This window comes from Carlito syrichta, unplaced genomic scaffold (assembly GCF_000164805.1).
Source record: "Carlito syrichta isolate Samal-C Ts95f unplaced genomic scaffold, Tarsius_syrichta-2.0.1 Scaffold304348, whole genome shotgun sequence".
In the NCBI taxonomy this organism is placed as follows: domain Eukaryota; kingdom Metazoa; phylum Chordata; class Mammalia; order Primates; family Tarsiidae; genus Carlito; species Carlito syrichta.
In genome coordinates, this window is record NW_007248444.1 from 457,683 (window position 1) to 475,546 (window position 17,864).

Here is a 17,864-nt window from a genome sequence, read left to right on the forward strand (position 1 = left end):
GAGAACACTGACAGAAGTGCCTTGAGTATCCCTCCCAGCGATGTGAACTTACAGCTGCCTAGGAGAGAAATAACACAGGGTGACGGGGGTGGGGGTGATAAGGGGATTAGGCACTTTTCCCCCCCGCCTATGCGGGAGTGCAGTGCCAGGATCATAGCTCCCTGCAGCTTCAATCTTCTGGGCTCAAGTGATCCTCCTGCCTCAGCGTCCTGAATAGTTAGAACTACAGGTATGCCACCATGCCCAGCTAATTTTTTAATTTTTGTAGAGATGAGGTCTTGCTGTGCTGCCCAGGCTAGTCTTGAACTCCTGGGCTCAAATGATCCTCCTGCCTCAGCCTCCCCTGTAGCTGGGAGTATAGGTGTGGGTCACCATGCTTGGCTAGGATCAGGCTCTCTTGGGTGAGATGGTGGAGGTGGAGCCAAGGGCGTCTGAGTGGGCAACTGAAGTATGGCAGCCGCTCCTGCCTCCCTGTCTGCAGCAGGATGTGGGGCCTTCCCCAGACACTCCTGCCTACCTTGCTCCTTGTACCTGTGCCCTCCTATCCTGCCAGATCGGACCTGGATCTTGGGCTTCTCTCTCCCTCAGTAGCCAGTGAGACCCAGCCCCTTTCGGACCAGAGCTTTATTGCTTCCAGTGAGGTCACTGGAGAAAGAAGGATAGCAGCAGGTGCAATGTAACCATCCCTATTTGGAAACACTTGATTTGTACTGCAGTGACCTGTGGGGTTGTAACATACCTGGTGCCATGGTGAAGCGGTGGGTTGGACTCTCCTTGTACTAAGGTAGCGCCACCAAGGCCAAGGGTGCCCCAAGGTGCCGCAGGGGCCATGGTGAGATGTGGAGATGGACTTGTTACCCACAGTCAGACCCCTGAGATCCAGGCTCACTGTAGCCCTTGGGGAGGGCCACCCCTGAATAACGGCCTCACCTGATGGAGGATGAGGCACCCCGCCACCGACTTGGACAGATTCAGTGGGGACAGGGCTGCCAGATGGGTACTAGGTCAGATACTCTGACAGTGTTTGCATTGTTTGATTACACATTTCCCCAATTTCGGGGAAAATTATGTTGTTCTCTTATAACCCAATTATGTTTTTAAAAATGTATTTTGGGGCTAGACACAGTGGCTCATACCTGTAATCTCAGCACTTTTGGAGGCCAGGGCAGGAGGGTCACTTGAGACCAGAAGTTTGAGACCAACCTGGGCAACATCATGAGATCCCAGTTCTAACTTATTTTGAAAGTTTCAAGTGTATGTATAATTAGAGTAAATGTCCCCATCACCCAGCTATAATAATTCCTGGTGGTCTCCCCTCTTGTTTTATTTATCTCCCTTGTTGTTTTTTCTGGAGTACCTTGAAGCACCTCTCAGGCATTTAGTGCCACCCTCAAGTGCTTTGCCATGTGGCTGACACACATCAGGCACCCAACACATGTCCTTGGTGTCACTGATGCCCAGGTTGGGCCTGGTGTCCTGGACTGTGCCATGTGCGTTTGTGCTGTCAGTGTGTGAATGTCAGAGCTGGGGCAAGGCTCATGCGCTGCATGTGGGATGGGGCCCCCCAAACATCATTCATTCTCTGAATGTCCTCTCTTGGCTTAATGCTACTTGTTAGAGGATTGGAGTTGTCAGTTATGTAGACTTTCCCTGTGGTATCTGGCTGGTTACATCCTTGTGACCTTGAGCAGGTGCCTGAGCTCTCGGGAGAGGTAAGCAGGTGCCTGAGCTCTCGGGACATGCCTGTCCCAGACAGGAGCGGGGTGGCAGGGGAAGCCATTGCTCTGATGTGCTATGATCACGTTTGCATTGGAATTTCCTACGTGACATATTTTAAAGCACTTGGTTTCTGTATTTTAGTGCCTACTTTTAAAGTTATGCATGCCTTTTGATAAGGAGATTTACTTGGAGTTTCAAAATACTTGTTGCCTATCTAAATTTTATTTTAAAAAGTCTAAATTTGCCATTGGTTAATAGAGTGTAGGAGCATCTTGTGAAATTTCTAAACCTTAATTCTCTTATCTCAAATTGATTTCCATTTAGCTTTTACGAAAAACACAAATATAATTTTCTTTTTTTAATGTAGGAAAAAGTAGTTGTGTAGTTTTGCCTCAATTTGGAGTTTCCTATTAGTGAGAGGTTTTGTTACCAAAAGACTGCCACTTTTGTGGTTCATTGCTAAAACACTATTTTGATATCTGCATGCTTCTCAGTTTGGAGTGAAGAGCTGTGTCTTCTTTAGTTTTTTTCCCCACATAAATAAGTTTTGTTCATGGCAAGCACTGGATCTGGAACATGTGGACAAATCCCTTTAGAAAAGTGGGACTTCCTGCTTAGTGATTTGGGGTTTGCCTCTGGGATTTTTGTCTCATGAAGAAAACGCTGGAATTTTGACAGAGCTGGAGGAAAGGGGTTTGTTTGTTCAGCGTGGCTCACCCACCATGAGTGTCGGGTCCTTGTGTGTGGCACGAAGGTGGGACGGCAGCAGTGTCTTCTGGGCAGGTAGAACTCTCCCACTTACATACATGTCCGTGGGGTGAGCTGGCTGGTCTGCCACCAGCCCGGAGCCGACCCAGCAGGATCACATCTCTGCTGGTGGGAGATTAGGGTCAGCGGTCTGCTGACCCAACCTCAGCCAACAGGAGGAACTTGGGGAGCCCATGGCGCCAACCGTCCTGGTCCAACCCACACACCCTCCCCGCTGCACAAGACTGAGACTTCTGGGTCTTCTGCACTGCCCATGGCCTTGGGCACGCCAGACCTCTGGAAGTACTTAAGGAGAAAGTGATGATTGTATCCTGCCAGAGCTGCCCACTGCTCCACGGAGGAATTTCCTTCTACTCTTACGAGTCAGAGCTGGGGCTGGGTGGCTGCTATGAGAGGTAGGTGGAGGTGGTGTGAGGAAGACCTGCTCTGTATGCCTCTGAAGTCCCAACCCTATGGCAGCCCTGAGGTTCTGAAGAGACTCACATTATGCTCACGTCCCGTCCTGCTGTGTCCTCACCCCTGCGGGCCATGTGGGCTCTTTCTGTGGGGCATCAAACTGCCTTTGTCCTGAGTCCCTGAGTCCTTGAGTCCCCAAGTCACCTGAGTCCCTGGATCCCCAGAGCATCAAGCCACCCTTGTCCTGAGTCCCTGGGTCCCCAGAGCATCAAGCCACCTTTGTCCTGAGTCCCTGAGTCCTTGAGTCCCTGGGTCCCCAGAACATTGAGCCACCCATGTCCTGAGTCCCTGGCCTCCAGAGCATTGAGACATCCTTGCCCTGAGTACCCTGAACATCAAGCTGCCCTTGCCCTGAGTCCCCAGATCACCAAGCCACCCTTTCCCTGAGTCCCTAGAGCACCAAGCCACCCTTACCCTTAGCCCCTGAGTCCCCAAGGCACCCGGCCACCCTTGCTCTGAGTCCCCAGAGCACCGAGCCACCCTCGCCCTGAGTCCCCAGAGCACTGAGCCAGCCTGACAGTGAATCCCTGAGTCCCCAGAGCATCGAGCTGCCCTTGCCCTGAGTCCACAGAGCACCAAGCTATCCTTACTCTGAATCCCCTGAGCATTGAGCTGCTCTTACCCTGAGTCCCCAGAGTACCAAGCTACCCTTTCCCTGAGTCCCTGGGCTCCAGAGCATCAAATCACTTGTCCCGAGTCCCTGAGTCCCCTGAGTCCCTTGCCCTGAGTTCCTGAGTCCCCAGAGCATCAAGCCACCCTTGTCCTGAGTCCCTTGAGTCTCTGAGTCCCCTGAGCATTGAGCCACCTTTGTCCTGAGTCCCTGGGCCCCAGAGCATCGAGCTATCCATTTCCTGAGTCCCTTGAACATTGAGCCATCCTGGTCCTGAGTCCCTGAGTCCCTAAGCTCCCAGAGCATCCAGCCACCTTTGTCCCGAGTCCTGGGACCTAGAGAAGCTCCTTGAAGGATGCTGATTTCGCTCCTGTCCATGTCGACTCCCCTCCCAGGTCTGCAGCTCCCAAGCATCACCCGCCCAGGATGGGCAACTGGTGGGCACATCTTCCGTTTTGGTTTTGACAAAGCAGGAACATGGTGTGTGAGGGAGGCAGCTTGAGCACACACCTGGGAGTCTGGCAGCTCATGTGCAGGGCAGGATTTCGGTTCTCATTTCTTCTCATATTCCTGAGGATGGTGAAGCGTCCATATAAATGGCATTTTTAGTCTTCTCCAGTAGGGCTTTGCCCGGGTTTGGTGCTCCATGGCTTACTGGGCCATTTTCTTGCTGTCGGGTGTGGATTGTGCCCTACTTCTCACTGTTATTGGTGGCTGTGCCAGGGAAATGTCTTGGAACAAGCTGACTTTTGGGTCATTTCCTTGGGTAGAGTCTCAAAAGTAGAACTAGTAGGTAGAAGTAGTGACACACCTGCTGGACTGTGCTCAGGGCAGCGCCGTGCTTGGCCCCTGGATGGCCACCATCTTTGGGTGTTTGTGACTTTACATTGACTTTTGTCAGCTTTATGGATTTAGGTTTTTCTTTGAAATCTTTTCTTGAGTTGATAACGTTGCACTTGCTGCTTTTCGGCCCTTTCCAGGGTTAAGCCAGACCAGCAGCAGCAGGGTTAACATTGACTGAGAGGAGGATACTGTGGGGTTCCCACCTCCTGGCTGAGACCCTGAGACCCCCACAGCACACTCACAGCCCTAGGGTGTTCCTGCCCTGGGCCAGGCTTGCTGAGGATGTGACTTCCAGGCTCTGAGTGGGCTTTGTGACTCCTTTGAGCATGACAGAGGGAGTGGTGGCAACCACCCCAGCCCCAGCAGGTGTGCATGGGCATGGGGAGGTGCTGAGGGTGGCCAGTTCTCTCAGGGGCCACTGACATTTGTCCCCTGTCCTGGCTGAACCTGTGCTTCCAATGCCCATTTGAGTTAAGCCTTTGGTGATGTCCTTCAGTGTGGTCACTTTGCCAGATGGAATTGAGAACCCATTGAGCAACTTTACAGCCCCCAGAGCACCCAGCCATCCTTGTCCTGAGTCCCCAGAGCACCAAGCCAACATTGCCCTGAGTCCCTGAGTCCAAAGAGCACTGAACCACCTTTGCCTTGAGTCCCTGAGTCCCCAGAACATTGAGCACCAGTCACCCTTGCCCTGAGTCCCGAGAACATTGAACTGCACTTGCCCTGAGTCCCCAGAATATCAAGCCACATTTACCCTGAGTCCCTGAGTCCCTAGTACATCAAGCTGACCTTGTCCTGAGTCCCTGAGTCCCTAGAACACTGAACTACCCTTACCTTGAGTCCCCTGAGCATGGAGCTGCTCTTGCCCTGAGTTCCCAGAGCACTGAGCCACCCTTGCCCTGAGTCTCTGAGTCCTCAGAGCACTAAACCACCCTTACCCTGAGTCCCCTTATTCCCCTGAGCACCAAACCACCCTTGCCCTGAGTCCCTTGAGCATCGAGCTGCCCTTGCCTTGAGTCCCTGAGTCCCCAGAGCACTGAGCCACCCTTGCCCTGAGTCCTCTGAGCATCAAGCTGCCCTTGCCCTGAGTTCCTGAGTCCCCAGAACACTGAGCCACCCTTACCTTGCGTCCCCTGAGCATTGAGCTGCTCTTGCCGAGTCCCCAGAGCACCGAGCCACCCTTACCCTGAGTCTCTGAGTCCTCAGAGCACTAAGCCACCCTTGCTCTAAGTCCCCTTATTCCCCTGAGCACCAAGCCACCCTTGCCCTGACTCCCTTGAGCACCGAGCTGTCCTTGCCCTGAGTCCCTGAGTCCCCAGAGCACTGAGCCATCCTTGCCCTGAGTCCTCTGAGCATCAAGCTGCCCTTACCCTGAGTTCCTGAGTCCCCAGAACACTGAGCCACCGTTGTCCTGAGTCCCTAGAGCACCAAGCCATCCTTACCTTAACCCTCAGTCCCCAGGGCACCCAGCCACCCTTGCCCTGAGTTCCTGAGTCCCCAGAGCACCGAGCCACCCTTGCCCTGAGTCCACAGAGCACCAAGCCACCCTTACCGTGAGTCTCCAGAGCATTGAGCCATCCTTGCCCTGAGTCCCCACAGCATCGAGCTACCCTTGCCTTGAGTCCCCAGAGCATTGAGCAATCCTTGCCCTGAGTCCCCAGAGCACTGAGCTGCCCTTGCAGAGTCCCTGAGTCCGCGAGCACCGAGTCACCTTTACTCTGAGTCCCTGAGCATCAAGCTGCTCTTGCCTGAGTCCCCAGAGGACTGAGCCACCCTTGTCATGAGTCCCCAGAGCAGCAAGCCACCCTTGCCCTGAGTCCCCAGAACATTGAGCCATCCTTGCCTTGAGTCCCCAGAACACTGAGCTACCCTTTCCCTGAGTCCGCGAGCACCGAGTCACCTTTACTCTGAGTCCCTGAGCATCAAGCTGCTCTTGCCTGAGTCCCCAGAGGACTGAGCCACCCTTGTCATGAGTCCCCAGAGCAGCAAGCCACCCTTGCCCTGAGTCCCCAGAACATTGAGCCATCCTTGCCTTGAGTCCCCAGAACACTGAGCTACCCTTTCCCTGAGTCCCCAGAACATTGAGCTATGCTTGCCTTGAGTCCCTGAGTCCCCAAACCACTGACCTACCCTTGTCCCGAATCCCTGAGTTCCCAGAGTACTAAGCCACCTTTGCCCTGAGTCCCCAGAACATCGAGCTGTTCTTGCCCTGAGTCCCTAACACCACAGAGCATCGAGCTGCCCTTGCCTTTGTCCCTGAGTTCCTGAGTCCCGAGTCTCTGAGTCCCAGCATCCCAGCTCCTCCCTCTTGAGTTGTGGAATTTTCTTTCTTTTTTTTTTTTTTGAGTTGGAGTCTCACTCTGTCACCCAGACTGGAGTGCAGTGGCTGCTCCCGGCCACCGCAGCCTCGACCTGCTAGGCTCCGGCGATCCTTCCGCCTCAGCCTTCCAGTAGCTGGAACTACAGGTGTGCACTACCACGCCCGGCTAATTTTTTGATTTATTGTAGAGATGAGGTCTCGCCAAGTTGCCCAGGTGGGTCTCGAACCCACAGGGTCAGGCAATCCTCTCACTTGAGCCTCCCAAAGCGCGGGATTACAGGCTGAGCCACCGAACCTGGCTGGAATTTTATTTCTAAAGCAGCAGAACTTGACAGAACAGGACCTTTCCTGGGGGAGACTCTGTCTCCCTCCCACTCAGAGGAGTTTGGGTTTCACCGTGAGTCAGGGACCCTTTCTAGGGCAGGAAGAGAACCCTGCCCTGGAACCCCAAGAGGACTGAAAAACCTGGCTGCTCACAGCGTGGGGAGCATGGTGGGGTCTGGACACCTGGCCTTAGGTCCTCTGTTGGACCCCAGGCAAGCCTTGCTTAGAGCCATGTGGTCAGAAGCTACACCCTGTCACTTTAGCGCCCCACACAGATGGGTCACTGCTCTTGCTTTCAAGTGACACAACTTCTAAGAGGAGAGTAACTGAGGAGAGATTATATCATATTGCTTGATGTGAAATCTTAAAAGATGGAGTGTGGGGACATTCTCTGAACCGTTCTTAAAATGACCCTGTCCGGAGCCCTGAGAGCCCAGGCCCTGCTTAGGAAGGATGAGCGCAGCCTCCCCCTGCCTGCCTCTGGGGACCCGCTGAATGGCATGAGGCTGACTCCCTGTGGATCTGGAGGACCAGGTTCTGCCCACACCCCCAGGTCAGTCCCATGTTGCCCTGGTACTGTGTGGCCTCTGCCTTCCAGTCCTTGCCTTGGGCCCCAGCCAGTGCTGCACTCAGACCCACTTGGGCAGGGGCAGAGTTTGACTTGCAGCATGGGGACGAGGGACCCCGGACTGGTCCATAGCCAGTGAGCCAGGCCTCACAGGTCCCCATCATTCCATGTCATTGATGCCTACGTAGATGTGGAAACTGAGGACTCAGCAATCAAAGGAAGCCAAATGATGAAGAGATGGGTGTCTGTGTGGAGCACTTGCAGGCTGTCCATGCGGCCTTCCTACTGCTCATGTAGTTACTCTTCATTCTGATCTGTCCACCTGTCTGTCCGTTTGTCCGTTCATCTGTCCATCCCTCCATCCATCCATCGTCCACTCAGCCTCTGATGAGCATTCACTGTCTGCTCATGGCGTGGGGAGCACAGTGGGGCCTGGGCGTCCGGCCTTAGGTTCTCTGTTGGACGCCAGGCAAGCCTTGCTCAGGGCCATTTGGTCAGAAGCTATACCCTGTCACTTCAGTGTCCCGCACAGATGGGTGACTGCTCTTTGCTTTCAAGTGGCACAACTTCTAAGAGGAGAGTAACAGAGGAGAGATTCCTTCATATTGCTTGATGTAAACAAATGTGGCAAAATCTTAAAAGATTTATCTGGTGTATCTGGGTAAGGAGTGTGTGGATGTTCTCTGAACTGTTCTTAATGTTTCCATAATTTGGAAAGTATTTCAAAATAAAAAGTTAAAAAGACATTCCATCAGATTCCTCAGAGTGTGGTGTTGCCTTTATTTTAAGCAGGTATTGTAACTGTCTTATTTAGGTGCACATTTTTTCTTGGTGGCAGGGAGCTCAAATGTTTAAAGTTAAAATTTCAAGTCATTATCCAGATCAGATTTAAGATGTGTGGAAATAGTTTTCTTGCCTTGTTAAGTTGATCAGCTTTCTTTCTAAGAAAATTATAATTTTTATTTACATTTATTTAGTTAGTAATATTTATTTTTTGAATACCTGCCACCTAGGCTGGAGTGCAGTGGCATGCTCACAGCTCACTGCAGCCTCAACCTGGGCTCAGGCAATTCTTCCGCCTCAGCCTCCCAAATAACTGGGGCTACTGGCACCTACCACCATGCCTGGCTAATTGTGGAGGCTATGGTGGAGGGTCCCCACCCAGCCTCGTCTCTGTGTCTCTCTTCCATGTGGCCCCTTGTCCTTGGGATCCCATCACAGGGTCCCCTCTGGCTAATTCGTACCACATCCTGCTGGCTCTCCTGCCAGATGTTTTCCAGGAGTGGCCTGTGTTTTGGCGATCTCTTGCTGTAGTCCTCCCCTCTCCGTGTTCTGAGCCTCCAGCCACCACAGCTCTTCTGCCTGGGTGACATTGAGCAGGTATTCAGTTCTTCAGAGAAGCTGGATGATGCAGCCAGGGTGGCCACTCGGGTCAGCGCGTGGCAGTTTGCGGGAGGCTAGGCTCGACTGGGAAGAGCCAGGCAGGAACAAGCTCACATCAGGGTCCCAGTTAGGCTCAGGTCAGGACGGTCATGAGTCTTTGGCCTCATTCTCTTGGGCAGGAAGCACAGGCTGGGGTCTGTGTGGGGGACATTCTGGCCAATTCCAGTGTGGTGGCTCCTCAGGCCTCTTCTGTGGTCTCGGCCACCGAGTGGTGCTGTCCTGGCTGAGACAGGGCAGGGCAGGGACAGCAAGTGGGACCTGGAAAATGGAAGCCAGGGGTGGCCTGGGAACCCAGAAAGAGGGAAGTGACACCGTGCAGGTGTGGTAGGCAGAGGAGGCCGCCCAGGCATGCAGTCAGGACAGAGGGAAAGGAACCAAGAGAGGCCTGTGGCAGGTGGGAGGAGGACTGGGCAGCTGGGCACCAGGCACAGCTCTGCATTTCCAGAAGAGCACATGGGCTGCAGTGTGGAGAACCTGAAGTCCCCAGCACCTGAGCCATGTCTGCTCACCAGGCAAAGCTTGAGGAGTACACCTGCGTCACTGTCCAAAGGCGAAATCTGTCAACGTGTCTTAGAGTGTTATTTTTCCAGCCAGAAGCATGTTTAAACATTTTAACCGGGCACAGTGACTTATGCCTGTCATCTCAGCACTTTAGGGGACTGAGGCAAGAGGATTGCCTGAGCCCAGGAGTTCGAGACCAGCCTGGGCAGAGTGGCAAGACCTCATCTCTACAAATCAAAAAATAAGCCAGTGTGGTAGTGTGTGCCTATGGTTCCAGTTACTTGGAATGCTTAGGTAGAAGGATCATCTGAGCCCAGCAGGTCAAGGCTGCGGTGGCCGTGAGCATGCCACTGCCCTCTAGCCTGGGGGACAGAGTAAGACTCCAACTAAAAAAAAATTATTTAAAGTGTAGTCATGAGCAATGGTAATATGATATATATAAATCTCAGTTTGTATGGTAATTTTGCACTGCTTACATCTGAACCTTGGCTTTTCCAGAAGAAAGTAAAGCCCTTAAGCACTGTGGTGTGTGGATGATGCCCATCCAGGGAGGGTCTGGAGGCTGCTGGGTTCCTACCCAAGGGACATTGGGCAAGCTGGGGCTTTCCTGGCAAGAATGAGCAGGGACACCCATCAACTGAGGAGCTGGGCCTCTGCATAGTGCTCCTGGAGGGTAGGAATGGCATGTCCGTGTCCTGGAGTTGTTGCTACTAGGAACCACAAATGGAATGTCTTAACAGATATTAATTCCTCAAGTTGGAAGTCCGAGGTCCAAGTGTGGACACCTCCCTCAGAGCGCGCCTGGGCTGGTCCAGGCCTTTCTGCAGACTCCGGTGCATCCTGGGCCATGGCAACTTCACTCCAGCCTGCACATGGCCATCAGCCTGCACACGGCCATCGTCCTGTGCATGTTGGACTCAAATCCCCCCTTTTCCTAAGGGCATCCTTTCTACTAGATTAGGGGCCACCCAGTGACCCCATCTTAGTTTAGCTATTACATCTGCAGTGACCTCTTTCCAAATAAGATCATATTCTGAGGTACTGGGAGTTAAGAATTCAACATGTGAATTTTGGGTGGGGGGGGTACAATTCAGCCCATAACAAGTGGCAGTGCATTCCTTGGATAGATAAGCACAGGACCATAGTTGAGCAGGAATATTTTTACAAAAATTATTTTCTTTTAATTGAGTTGGAGTCTCACTCTGTCGCCAGACTAGAGTGCAAGTGACACACTCCTGGCCACCACAGCCTCGACCTGCTGGGCTCTGGTGATCCTTCCATCTCAGCCTTCCAAGTAGCCAGAATTACAGATGTGTGCTACCATGTCTGGCTAATTTTTTAAAAAAAATATTGTAGAGATGAGGTCTTGCCAAGGTGTCTGGGTGGGTCTTGAACCTGCAGTCTCAGGCAATCCACTTGTCTTGGCCTCCCAAAGTGCTGGGATTATAGGCTGAGCCACTGATCCCAGCCCAAAAATCAATTTCTAATCTTTTTTTAATTTGAGTTGAGGTCTCATTCTGTCGCCCAGGCAGGAGTGCAGTGACATGATTACAGCTCACCACAGCCTCAACCTCCGGGATCAGACAATTCTTCTGCTTCAGTCTCCCAAGTAGCAGAAAATAAAAGCACCCCTACACCTGGTTAATTCTTAAAAAATTATTTTTCATAGAGACGAGGTCTTGCTATATTGCCCATGATGGTCTCGAACTTCTGGGCTCAAGTAATCCTCCCACCTTGGCCTCCCAATGGCAGCCGTGAGCCACAGTGCCTGGCCCAATTTCTGATCTTTATTGAGGTATAATTTATATACAATAAATTACACTTGTTTGAAGAGTGTAATCTGATGAGTTTGTGTACTTGCATGAAACTACCAGGAGCATCCAGACATAGGACATCCTTGCACCCACGAAGTCTCCTCAAGCCCACCAACCTAGACAAGGCCTTCTGCTACTGATGTGTTTCTGTTTTCTGGAGTTTCATGTGAAGTGAGTTGCACCCTTCCTTGCTGCCTGTCATCTTGCACTCAGTGTCATGATTTTGAGACTCATCCATGTTGTGTGGACATACCACTTGGGTGGGGAGGTACCCTGAGGGCCTGGGCTGGAGCTGCTTCCTTTTCATGGGACATCGCTGTGTCCTATTGCTTGGAAACACCCTACTGTGTCTGTCTGTCCACCTGTTGGTGCGCATTTGGGTTGTTTCTGGTTTGCCCGATTCAAAGGAAGTGACTCTGGATGTGTGTATGTGTGTGTGTATGTATGTTTTCACTTCTGGGTGGGTCCCCAGCACTGGAACTGTCAGGCCGTGTCTGGCTTCTGAAGATGCGCCAGCTGTCTTGTGAGGACATCCTGTACCCACCAGCGGTTGGAGGGCTCTGTGGCACCACGTGCTTACCGGCACTCAGGGTGGTGGCTCCTTCTGCCTTAGCCCTTCTGGTGGGTGTGCAGTGGGAGCTCTGCGGATTTTGTTTGCATGTTCCTGGTGCCTGATGAAGTTGCACATCTGTCTGTGTTTAGCCATTGACGTGTCTTCTTTGAGATGTGTCTGTTCAAAGTGTCCATTCAGACGTTTTCACCAGAATGATTGTGAAGAGCAATCTTAGCACAGCCGAGTCAGGATTGGCGGGACAGACGTCTGAGTTCTCCCCTCTCCCCCCTGGGCCTTCCTGCCCTGGCGGTAGGGTCCAGAGCCAAGGGCGTCTTGCTTCCACTTTACAATAGGGATTTGTGTGTTGATTACATCTTAAGCAAAGTTTAAATAAAGCATTTAATGCAAGCCTGACTGAAATGAGGATGTCCTATGTCAGGTAGGACAGTGAGGTGGGGTGAGTGTGGTGGCAAAATTCCAGAGGCGGTGGGTCTCTCCCCAGCATCACAGTGGCTGGACCCTGTGAGCCGCAGGGCCGGGATGCCGCAGGCCGGTCAGCAGGGGGCGCCTGAGGCCGCTCCCCAGGACCTGTCCTGGAGCGAGAGCTGTGCACCCTGCACGGAGCCGGTGACCATGACGACGTGACCAAGACACCGCTAAATTACATCCACTGTTTTACATTTGTATTAGAACAAGCTGCCTTCCTGGTAGAGCCCCTTGGGGATGGGGGAAAATGATCCCCTCCTCCTTCCTAAATAAACACATAGGGCGGCAAATTCAGTGTATTCATAGCAGCCTTTGTATTTCACGGTTCGTGTGCGTCTCATGACGCAATCCTCTGGCCTCTCCTGTGAAGCATTAACGGTGGCACAAAGCAGCCCAAGTGAGTAACACCTACATGTCTCAGTGGCAGGTCCTCTCAGCATGGTAGAGGCCATGGGGGCTGGGCCCTTCCCCTTCGGCATGGTGGGAGAGGGTGTGACGCTGCCCGTTGCCTCCAAGACGGTCTAGAGACTGGGCCACGAGGACTTGGTACCGTAACACGGTTGACTGACAGCAGCAACTTGTCCCATCCCAAGACACCACCTGATGACGCCCCTACCCTGGGAGAGGAGGAAGATGAGGGTGCATGGCGGGCGGGTTTGCTGGCAGTTCTGCTGCAGGTATGAGTGCTACAACTGTGCCCAGGTCCCTGGGTTGGTGGTGGCCTCAGTGCTACTGTTGCCTCTGAGCCAGCAAGGATGGGAAGATGCAGGAGGCACCTGGCTCTGAACCAGCAGCTCTGCACCCATGGGTTCTGCACCCATCTGTATCTGGCTGGGGTGCCACAGGCCTGTCATTGTGCTGTGTGGAGGCCACCTCTGCCTCTCTTAGTGGCAGCTGGGATTGGAAATGGTGCAGAAAAGCCCAAAGCACCAGATGTCGCCAGGCAGTATGGCTCCTCCTCTGTTGTCCTTTGTCACCTGGGCCACTTGGTTGTCCCTAGCACTGGGCAGGGTCATGCAGCTTGTGCCATGTGGTCTGAAGGGAGGTTTTACATTGTTGGTCATGTGGCACTGATGCTGATGCCTGACTTGTGTGTGTTTCTGGTTGAAATGGAAGGACCTAGAGACTTTCCAGCTGTAAGACAGACGATCAGGACCTGTAGGAAAACACAGAAGTGGCATTTGGAAAAAACAGCACAAGTGGTGGCTCCTTGGGTGACACTTGTGCAGCCATAGTGCCATCTATGCTGCCCCGTGGTCTTGCTCAGCCTTCAGCACCCCGCCATTCGTGACCCACATCTGTGTCCTTTTGTGCATGGGAGGCTCCTTTCTGAAAGGGCTCCTCACACACGGGTGCCACATGCAATCTGGGAACCCAGTGCCTGTGATTCTGTGCAGAAGCATGGGAGGTTCAGGGGGAGGGAGTGTCTATGGGCACATGTCCTGGGAACAGATGCGAACAGGTGTGTCCCATGAATGTACCCATGTCTGTCCACAGCTGTGTCCTGGGAACATGTGTGTGTCTTGTGAACAAGTGTGTCCTGTGAGCATGTGTGCTCTATGAGCAGGTGTGTCACATGAATATACTGTGTCTATCCCTAGGTGTGTCCTGTGAGCAGGTGTGTCTCCATTAGATGAGACATACCACCAGGACAGGGGATTCCCACAAAGAAACCACATTGTAGGCTGTCTGCTCCTTACCTGCTGAGCAGTAGCTGACAGACCCTGTGGTACTCACGGTGCTTCCATTGTGAGTGTTGCAGCTGCCACTCGAGCACTGGTGCTGAGAGGTTGTCAAATTGGAAATGTAGATTCAGGTATTCTCCAAAAGCTTCCTGTGGGTCAGGTGATGCTTCCACTCTGAATGCCAAAGGTCGTGGCAGATCCTTCAGCAGACCCCCAGCCCTGCTGACATCTTGGTTTTGGACTCCTGTGTAAGCCGCCCATCTGTGGTGCTTTATCTTGGTGGCCCTGGGAATGAGGATGGCTGAATGAGAGCTAGAATGAGGGAACAGGGCTAAGGTCACTGAGTCCAAGGAGAACATGATGGCCCCCATTGAGGGGCGTGCAGGTCTTCTGTGACTCCGTGGAGCAGAACTGCCATCTGATACAGGAGTGATGCTCTCACATGCCCCATGGGTTCCGGAAGTCTCTCGGGGTCAAGCCCATCCCTGCTGCCCCTGCCAGTGCCAGGTGGGACCTCACAGTACACCAGGACATTCCTCTCTCCAGCAGACTTGAGCTGGCTGAGCTCAGCCCTTTGGCACTTTCTAGGGTTAAGACCATGACTGTCTATGTTAAGTCCTCTCTGCTCTATAGGTTTTCTGTATAGGAGGTTTCATTTTTTATCTTTTTAAAGGATGTTTCTTCAAGCGTGAGGAATGAAGGCCACAACTTATGTCATTTCACCCAGATTTTCAGTTTGGGTAGGATGGTTGCTCCAGCTGTGGATGAGTGTGGCTGCTGTTTCTGGGATGTGTTGCTGCCTATGAGTGTCAAGTTCTGCTCTGAGCCTCATGTCCTCATGGCAGTGGTTGGCCCAGAACCGGGGATTGCTTGAGACACTTCCGCTTGGTGCCCTCCAGGTGTTTCCCACCCGCAGAAGGTGGACGCACAGGCATTTCCTTCATACACCTATGCCCCGGGGTGTGGGTGGATCCAGTAGTCCCTCTGCACTGCCCCCTCCGTCCTAGCCTGGGGCTCCTGCCATTTGGGCAGGTGTGCGCTGGGGCCCTCTCACTCAGTTACCTGAGCTAAACTGCGTGTAACTGTCCTTCTCACCCTGCAGAGTCTGTAGACGAGGCAGCACCCGGCTTCCAAATGAACAACCGGAAGGAAGATATGGAAATCGCGTCCCACTACCGGCACCTGCTGCGTGAGCTGAATGAGCAGAGGCAGCACGGCGTGCTGTGTGACGTGTGTGTGGTGGTAGAGGGCAAGGTCTTCAAGGCGCACAAGAACGTGCTGCTGGGGAGCAGCCGCTACTTTAAGACGCTCTACTGCCAGGTGCAGAAGACGTCTGACCAGGCCACTGTCACGCACCTGGACATCGTCACTGCCCAGGGCTTCAAGGCCATCATCGACTTCATGTACTCCGCCCACCTGGCCCTCACCAGCAGGAACGTCATCGAGGTGATGTCGGCCGCCAGCTTCCTGCAGATGACGGACATCGTGCAGGCATGCCATGACTTCATCAAGGCTGCGCTGGACATCAGTATCAAGTCGGACGCCTCAGATGAGCTCACAGAGTTCGAGATCGGTGCCCCGGCCGGCGGTAGCACAGAGGCACTGATCTCTGCAGTGATGGCTGGGAGGAGCATCTCACCATGGCTGGCCCGGCGCACCAGTCCTGCCAACTCCTCTGGGGACTCAGCCATCGCCAGCTGTCATGAGGGAGGCAGCAGCTATGGGAAGGAGGACCAGGAGCCCAAGGCCGACGGCCCCGATGACATGTCTTCGCAATCGCTGTGGCCCGGAGACGTGGGCTACGGGTCCCTGCGCATCAAGGAGGAGCAGATTTCGCCTTCTCAGTATGGTGGGAGTGAGCTTCCCTCTTCCAAGGACGGTGCAATCCAGAACTTCTCAGATCCGGGCCCTGGGGATGGCTGGCAGCCCACGGGCCGGAGGAAGAACCGGAAGAACAAGGAGACCGTGCGGCACATCACACAGCAGGTGGAGGATGACAGCCGGGCCAGCTCCCCGGTGCCATCCTTCCTGCCCACGGCAGGCTGGCCATTCAGCAGCCAAGACTCAAGTAAGCCTTTCCTCTGTGGTGGGCAGGGTCGGCCCCAGAACCCTGTGTGCTGAGGCCTCGTGGCTGCTCATTTTGGGGTGAAGTGGTGGCTTTCCGGGCTTGTGGGTCACTTTCTGTGGTCACCTCCTTTCATAGCAGATAGTGTGAATATGCCTGACGCATCTCAAAGGCCAGGGAAGCTGCAGCGCCCCAAGGATCCCCTGTGTACTGGGGTCACTGACACACTGGCTGCCTGGTCAGGGCTCGTCCAAAGCTGGGGCACTTGGGTTGGGCGTGAGGTGGCAGCTGGGGCCCTCTGTCAGCCCCACTTTAAGTGGTGGCTTGGCACGCGGGGTCTGCTCCCTCTGGTGTACACTGGCTGGTAGGCAGTGCCATCAGTGCAGATGCTGCCTTATTCCCCTTCCCTCTCCCCCTCTTCCTTCCCTGCAGCCTTGGCCACTGTTACAGTGAATGCTGAGTGAGACATCACTGCCTGTCCTTGGTGCCTCAGCAGTTTGGGCCTGGGCTGATCTGAGGTTTTGTCCAGGAAGTAGCCTCTCAAGGGGGTCCTCGCCTCTGCTCGTAGGTGTAGGTTCCAGTAGTTAGACCAGCAGACAGCGTGACTCGTCCTTACCGCATTGGATGATGCTGTGTGGGGCAAGGCCTCTCATTCGAATCCCTCTTTGGACCCAGCATGTCATTCACTGCAAGAGTGTCAAGGGTCTGTGTTTGACTTGGCAGAGCTGGACCTCACACCCCAATGCTTGTTTCATGTCTGTCTCCCAGACTAGTACGTTATAAATTAAATGTTTACTGAGTCCCAGGTTTTGTTCCTGTGCTGAGCACATGATAAGATGGTGGCGGCCACTGAGCCCTTGCTGAGTGGCAGGCGTGGTGGGGCCTTAGCATCTTCCCTTCCTCCCAGACCACAGTCCATGTCAGGGAGGGGTGTTTGGAGCCAGGTATGGTGGCATACACCTGTAGTCTAGTGACTCTGGAGGCTGGGGCAGGAGGATCGCCTGAGCCTAGGAGTTTGAGGCTGTGGTGAGCCATGATTGTGCCACTGTACTTCAGCCTGGGCAACAGAGTGTGATCCTATTTCTAAAAAAGACAGAGAGAGAGGAGAGAGGGAGAGGAGAGACAGAATGAGAGAGAGGGGAGATAGAGAGAGAGAGAGAGAGAGAGAGAGAGAGAGAAGAGAGAAGGAAAGCAAGGAGAGAGAGAGAAGAAAGTGAGCAAGAGAGAAAAGAGTGGGAGAGAGGAGAGGGAGAGAGAGACGATTTAATGAGAGCAGGGATGGAGGCTTCCTAGCAAGTGCTGCCAGGGGAGAAGCCGCCCAGGGTGAAGGTTAAGATTGACTTGGGATTATGTGAATGGACAGAGGTGGGCAGAGAACAGCTGACTATGGTCCTAAGCCCTGGAGAGTGTCACACGTGCTGGGCATGCTTGTGAGTGTGGATGGGAGAGCCTTCTTGAGCAGAGTGGGTAGGGTCCCTTGGGTGCCTGTGCTCCTCCTGTCCTGGGCTGAGGGTTCCCTTTCAGCTAGGAGAGAGTGGGCAGGAAGGGTGCCCCCCAAGGGCCCACACACTGCAGGAAAGCCAGCTAGTTTTTGTTGTGGTAAAATGTACATAACATCAACATCACCATCCTAATCATTTTTTGTTTTTTTGAGTTGGAGTCTCACTCTGTCGCCCAGACTGGAGTGCAGTGGCCGCTTCCGGCCACCA

General features: G+C 53.5%; 1 protein-coding gene across 1 annotated transcript in view; it reads left to right on the top strand.

Annotated features, from left to right (window-relative positions):
- The first annotated feature begins 304 nt into the window (after positions 1-304).
- Positions 305-17,864, top strand: part of ZBTB46 (zinc finger and BTB domain containing 46) — a 63,854-nt gene continuing 46,294 nt past the window's right edge. The window contains exons 1-3 of the mRNA XM_021713231.1: positions 305-338; positions 10,979-11,002; positions 15,191-16,158. Coding sequence (XP_021568906.1) covers positions 15,225-16,158 — 934 coding nt within the window. The 5' untranslated portion in view covers positions 305-338; positions 10,979-11,002; positions 15,191-15,224. The remainder of the gene's footprint in view (positions 339-10,978; positions 11,003-15,190; positions 16,159-17,864) is intronic.